This window comes from Mercenaria mercenaria, chromosome 5 (genome assembly GCF_021730395.1).
Source record: "Mercenaria mercenaria strain notata chromosome 5, MADL_Memer_1, whole genome shotgun sequence".
NCBI lineage: Eukaryota > Metazoa > Mollusca > Bivalvia > Venerida > Veneridae > Mercenaria > Mercenaria mercenaria.
Genome location: NC_069365.1, coordinates 58,912,750 through 58,919,636, shown reverse-complemented (window position 1 = coordinate 58,919,636; position 6,887 = coordinate 58,912,750). Strand labels below are relative to the sequence as shown.

General features: G+C 33.6%; 1 protein-coding gene across 1 annotated transcript; it reads left to right on the top strand.

Annotated features, from left to right (window-relative positions):
- The first annotated feature begins 3,199 nt into the window (after nt 1-3,199).
- On the top strand, nt 3,200-6,305 carry LOC128557084 (uncharacterized). Its single transcript, XM_053543707.1, has 4 exons — nt 3,200-3,424; nt 3,783-3,860; nt 4,031-4,126; nt 5,653-6,305. The coding sequence occupies exons 1-4, from the start codon at nt 3,227-3,229 to the stop codon at nt 6,157-6,159; spliced, it is 879 nt and encodes a 292-aa protein (XP_053399682.1). The 5' UTR covers nt 3,200-3,226; the 3' UTR covers nt 6,160-6,305.
- Nucleotides 6,306-6,887: the final 582 nt, after the last annotated feature.

The window sequence follows — 6,887 nt, the reverse complement described above, 5'->3', positions numbered from 1 at the left end:
GCGAAGTTCCTGTACGGTGAATAAGATAGTTACCGGGGCACATGTATGTTGTAATCTTAGCGGAAACATGTAGTATACTATCAGTTACAGTTTTTTTTTTTGCGTAAGTCATTAAAATTGCAAATTTTTGTCGACATTTTAACTTTTTCACTAGAGCTTAGAATATTTAAACTTTAAACAGTTTCAAAGCATATGTGTATGCATAATCAGGTACATTGTGTTTTGCGTATAATTCTTTTTTAATCAAAATATTCTGCATATTCAAGACACAAATAAAATTCAATAGAGAGTTTGAGATTTCAACCTTCGCCTTCCCCTTCAACGTCTCTCATATATATATGGGGTAAAACGTCACCGATATGCGTGTATTTTATTCATATCAAACGTTGCTACTAAAGTTTTCCATGTAATATCAAGTAAGCCTAAGACTTCGCTTTATTACTATGTGAAATAAAAAGCTTAGTTTCAGGATTTCTGTGTATTAAGTTAAGAATAATGAAGTTTTGTTTGGCTAAATTAATGATTTTAACTAAATACATTGAATTGAACCTGGAAGTATGAAGTTATCAACTGGTTTTGAGAAACTTTGAGATTTTGTTCAAACTTTAACTTCTACGGCATATTGTGTCCTCAGGCGGTATTTATTATACCAGATGGGCCTTTTTGTCGTAAGAAGTGAAGTTTTGAACGTCCGAAGATGTGATATCACGAAAGTCAAAACTTCAGTCTTTGTACATCTACTCTGTCCACATACTCGGTATCAAAGACCGTTAATCCGGATGCAGGCACATGGCATGACAGTCATTTAACTTAAAAAATGAATGATAACACGCGATTATCATTTGGTGGAACATTTTATTTTAATTTCCAAAAAAAAAATCAATCCGTTTCTGTTGGACACTTAATAAGACAATTGCGTTTTAACTATAAACGTAAAATGGTACTAGTAAAACGGAAATATTTTTCTGAAGTATCAGACAATTTCAGATCTATGATATCATGATGCGAGAAGTTTCCTGTTAGCCGTATGGGATAACTCCATTATTTACATGCACGGACCCAGAGCCTGGCAGAGGGGCATTGTGGGTCAATCCCCCTTTGATTCTTACATTTTACAAAGAAAATCGGTCTTGAAACTCGGTGTGACTACCCCCCCGCCCCCCACCCCACCCCCATGAATGGATGACCCCTCTTTAAAGTTGGTGTCCCTCTAATCAAAATTCCTTGATCTGCTGCACATGCTTTACTTATGAAATAGTATATTCAAACAAATACGTGTATATGCCCACATGTTATTTTGTGCGACAATTTTCGTCTCCACCTAGCAGTTTTTGACTGTTTCGCTAGACACGATTATATTGAGCTGTCTGAGAGTTTAGCATTATACAGAGTCAAACTGAGTGTCATGATGCCAAAACGTATGATATCACGAGAGTATCTTACATTTGTTTCAAATCGCTTGTTAAATGTATTCATAAACTGTGTATATTGGCACATATTATCAACCTATCTTTTAAAAGGTTAAATTTTCAAATACAGTCTACAAGTAAAACGCGTCTTTTAAGCAATTCGATGTACAAAGTACCTATCCAAAGTAAAAGAAAACTTTAAGAAAAACTATGAAATACTAGTCAACAGCCTTTTGTGTTTTCTTTATCTCATATATTTAACTTAACTTCAAAGTATATCGAGAAATGCATTTTTAGTAGTTGGTGTCTCATGTTTTTGCTTACAAAGTATTAACTGTAATATCTTTCAAGAACACCATTAACAATAGAATACGTTGATATGATTATCATTTTTATTTCCTGTCATGTATAATTTACAGTCGTGCATTGTATACTGACATCATTTTATATGAAATGATTTTTTTTGTAATCGCACTAATATCCATGCGATCAGTTATAAATCAACAATATCATACAGAATTGGGTATCTATCAACTGGATTGTTATAACTATATTTTTCTGCAGTAAAAAACAAACGATGGATTAATAATGTGTATGTAGTTTTACACTTAGTCTACATAATTATTTCTTCGATATGTACATTTTTTAATTGTATTGCATTTCTCCAAATTTCTCTCAAAGTATTATTATTTTCAAAATGACTCGATAAAAAGCTATATGCAACCTATATAAAATTATTTAATAAGTGCCTATATAAATTCTTTAAAACATATGGCTTGTAAACACGAACAGACAGAAAACAACGTCCGTACTGTACAAATTAGCATTTTTATGCAATTCAAAGCTTTTAAACTTCATACATTCATACATATGTTTTGAAGAAAAAAACAATAAGTACTCTCTTTATATAATAACCTTATTGTAATGTACATGTAGGCTGGTCAGTTTAACTTTTAGGGTTGAACTTATTTCAACATAAAATGTTTGGTGTGGAATAGGTAGTATGTAAGGAAATGAAACTCAGAAGAAAGTCCTCAAAAGTATCATGACACATTATTTTTGAGAAATTGCATCTGGCATTCTGAAGTAGACCTAACGCCTGATAGGTATTGTGTACCATATGCTGTACATATTGGTCTACTACTGATATATTGCAGCATAAATATTTGCTTTGAATATCAGAAAAAATATTTCAAGATTTCTAACAAGTACTCGTAGGCTATGTTTAGCATACAATCTTTACCAAAAACCGTTGAGGTGTCAAAATTCAGAACATAGGTGTCAAAGTACAGAACATTATATAATTTCTAACTTAGATCAAAAATTGATTCATGACATATTACTTAACTAAACAAACACATATGTGTTAATAGGGGCTGAAAAACATTAATAGGGAATTCATAAACAAAAACGTATCCAAAATGTTATTGCCGATGGGTGGGGTACTAGATAACATAGATATTTGTTCGAAATTCATAAACAGTTTATTTATGTATTATTTATTTATAACATGCCTCTTGAACTGCATTATTATGTAACGCATGCATGTGAATAAAGAAAAGATACTGATATTTCGTTTAATTGATTTTATTTTACATCAATTAGCAATACTTGGAAAATCTAAAGGAAACTACCCTTAAATATCACCTAAGTTTCAGAGTTTGGCTCGGACTTCCTTTGAGGACCTTTTTCCTGTATTGCATTAAAGTAGCAGAAGATAATAAATCATCAGTAAAACTTTATGTTGTAATTAGTTTAAGGTTCTGAAATCATTTCTAGCAATTTAACTGGCCTAATAATATTTCAGGTTAAGTGAGATGGCAGGTAGGCGACTTACTGACAATAACCCAAACATAGCAGATCTGAGTGATTTAAATAGACCAACAAAACTGGCAGAAAAGTACGCCGAGTTGTATGACAATGATTGGACAGATGCATATTCATATCTGGAAACTTTAGATGCGTATAAAGGTTCAGAAGTGACAGTGATAGCCGCATTAATGACAATGCTTACAGTATGTTTTTTTTTCTAAATATAATTTTTAATTTGTTTCGACTTGCCTTTAATTTGATGCGGTAATGCACTACCTGTATGTTCAAATGCAAGAATTTATCAGAGACAATAATGTGAGCGGTACAAGTTGTATCATTAATGGAATTTGTATGTTCTTATATATATAATAATAATATCATGCAACATGCTGTGTAAAATGTTTGGTCGAACTACCATATATTTGTACATATATTTAAACTCTACAGACTGTGGTCGTCATCAACGGTGCAAAACAAGTATACTAATAATAAGCATTTATTACGTCAACGGAGGATTCACTGTGCCACATATATTTCCGGTTTTTCCTTTTTATATTACAGACAGCATACAAAATGTCGTTGGAAACTTCAGAAAGCCAGTTAGAGACATTGCATCATATTCTCAGCGATTTTCAAGGGGTATGCAGATTGTTCATATTTTCACACTGCCTTAGACCTTAATATAATACCGGAATGTCAATGTTAACATATTTTGCCACTTACATCACTCCATCTGAAGACATATTTGTTATCTTCTAAGCATATGATTTAACCGAGTTTTATGACATGCACATTCAATTACATTTCAGTCTATACAACATCAAGATCAACAAGTAAAAGGTGTCATAAAGCAATTGAAAGATCAGAGAAAACGGGCCGTCCAGCCTAGCAAAGTTTTAACAGAGGTAAACCGATAAGATACGAACTTAATAAAAAAATATTTCTGTTCAATAAAACCATGCAGCTTGCTAGTCACTTATAGTTTGCCTAACGTAAAGGTCACATTGAGAGAGGGGTCAAAGGTCATTTTATAGCTTGTCTAGGAAGTACATGAATGGAGCTGTCTTTTTTCATTTGGTATTAATGTTTATCCCACTGAGAAAGAGTATCGCGTGGAAACCCCATGTTTCTACTTCAGAAGTCAAAATCACACTTAATTGAGAAATATCATGTCAGATCTTGCCGGGCCATAACTTTGAAATGTGTGGAGAAATCTTATTTGTGTTTGACATAAATGTTTACTCCAGTGAGATATAGTGTCTCGCATAAAGCCCGGGTTCTAAAAGGTCAAAGTAACAGTGTTGCCTCAATATGACGGAGTGAGGTATGTAAGCCCCAGGTCGTTATCGTGAAAATAAATGTCATTTTATAGAATTTATCCAGGCTAACGTTTAACAAGCATGGAACAGTCTTATTCCTATTTTTATTTGGCGTATGTGTTTGTCTGAATGGGGTGGAGTGACAAACACAAACTCATGACACCTATCTGAAACTTTTAAGTAATAGTAAGGGGCCGAAGATCAGTGTTGATCAATTTATCCGGGCCAATACTTCGACAAACATCGAGCAATCTTATTTCTGTTTAGCATAAGTATTTGCCTTATTGAGATGAAGTGTCACGCGTAAATCAAAGGCCCCTATGTCAAAGGTCAAGGTCACACTTAGGGTTCAAAGTAATTTGAGATCTTGTCTAGACATAACTTATCCATGCATTCAGTAATCTTAGATGAAACATATATTTCCACAGGCGACCGGGGCCAGTTTTACTATGTCTACCTAGGATAAAGTTGGAACTTTGGAGTAGGTTGTTTCACGACCATCATTTTATATAGATTCATTTTATATAAGGCTATTCTTACACAATAAGATAGACTTGTCGCAAAATTGAATTAATGGCACCTTTTTAAAAGCATACAATTTATTTCCAATGAAATAAATATGTTTTTTAAGCCATACTTTGGAAAGAACTTCGAATAAGACTTATAAAGAAAATGGGATCTTGCAAAAAAAATTGAAATACAAGACATTTTTTACAAGACACCTGATTCATTGATAGACGACACTATGCAGAAGATGCACATTATTCTGTCTTGCTGTGTCATCAGTGATAAAATATTTGTTCAATGGTCATTTTATTAGAATATAACAGCCCAACCAAGCTGTATACTTCAGTAGGTAGACCACTGTGTATGAGTCTTGATCACCTATTTGATCCCAGCTGTTTGACGATTTGACAGAAAGTCATTATCCTCCGACTCTGATTCTTTAGCACTGTTTAGGTGAACAGACATTCTCAACATAACTGATATCTTGTTAAAACGGTTTAAAACCTGAGTGAAACACCAATATAAGTACGTAACTTATTTATTGACACCAGCTTAGTTACTTTTTAAGGCAGTCAAAAGTTAAATCTAAATATTTTAAATTTCAGAAATACCGAAAGGAAATTGAAAAGGCGTTTCCCAAACTTGATTCATCAATTTTTGAATCTGATGCGTTGAAGCCCTACCTTCAAAAATGTTTAGAATTGTGTTGGTTGATGGCAATCCAAGACCCTCCGGTTCATTTGAAATGTGATGGTTGCAAAAAAGGTGAACTATTTGATAAAAATATGTATAAAGAGTATACACAAGCTGGTCCGTTAATAAAATATACTGTCTGGCCTGCTGTGTTCTTGGAGAAGGACGGTGCTCTCCTTTGTAAAGGTGTTGTGCAATGTGACAAGCGGCTGACCAGTTCCCTTCGTGTAGCGCAAGTGAAAACTTCCATTCCAGTGTCAAGGAAATCATCTTCCTTACGTGCAACTGGAACCCAGCCGCTAACAACATTTCCTGCAAAAGACGACATTAGTGATAAAATCGACGGGGGAACGACCATGGAAACGAAGAGAGATCATTCAGAAAGACGAAACTCAAAAACAGTAGTTGTAAAATTATGAATCTTGCAATATTCTTCTGAAGTATATTCCGTATCCTGACACTATCTAAATATATACATGATGTAATCAGAGATGATGTAATTCGGCAAATTAGACGCTCACGGGGACGCATGAGCCATACACGCAATAAAGTTTTATGATATATATTCCATATCATTCTGTTTCGTTCACGACCTTTATCAAAATGTTTAATATTACTTTTGATAATAGCACTGGAAGAGGCGATGTTAACTTATTTTACAAATACACAAATGTATTCACAAAACAAAATTAAGGTATGTATTCTTTCTGGGAACGAGATAAAAAAAAACAATCTTTTACTAATTTTTACTATTTGTCCAATTGTATACCTTGCGACGTCCGATAGTGCATTTAATTGAAAGCAATCTATGGTAGGGGTGAGTCTGTGAGAAAAAAAACACGTTATACTCTGATTTCGAGGTTAGCTATGTTTTTGCACTTTTAATAATGGAATGGTCCTTTATTTGGATAGTGTTATTCAGTATGATAGTGGTTCTTACTGATATAAAGCAAGGTAAATCATGCTGATTTCCCTAATCGGCAGACGAGTCTATAAATTGAACTCTCAAACATTAAAATCAAACTATAGTGGACCAATCCTTTTAAGGCGGAATTAATGAATTCAATAGACTAAACAATGCATATGAGGAAAGTGACACCACGCAAAGCTGCTTAAAATGTTACACCGCGCAAGGCAGCTTTACATT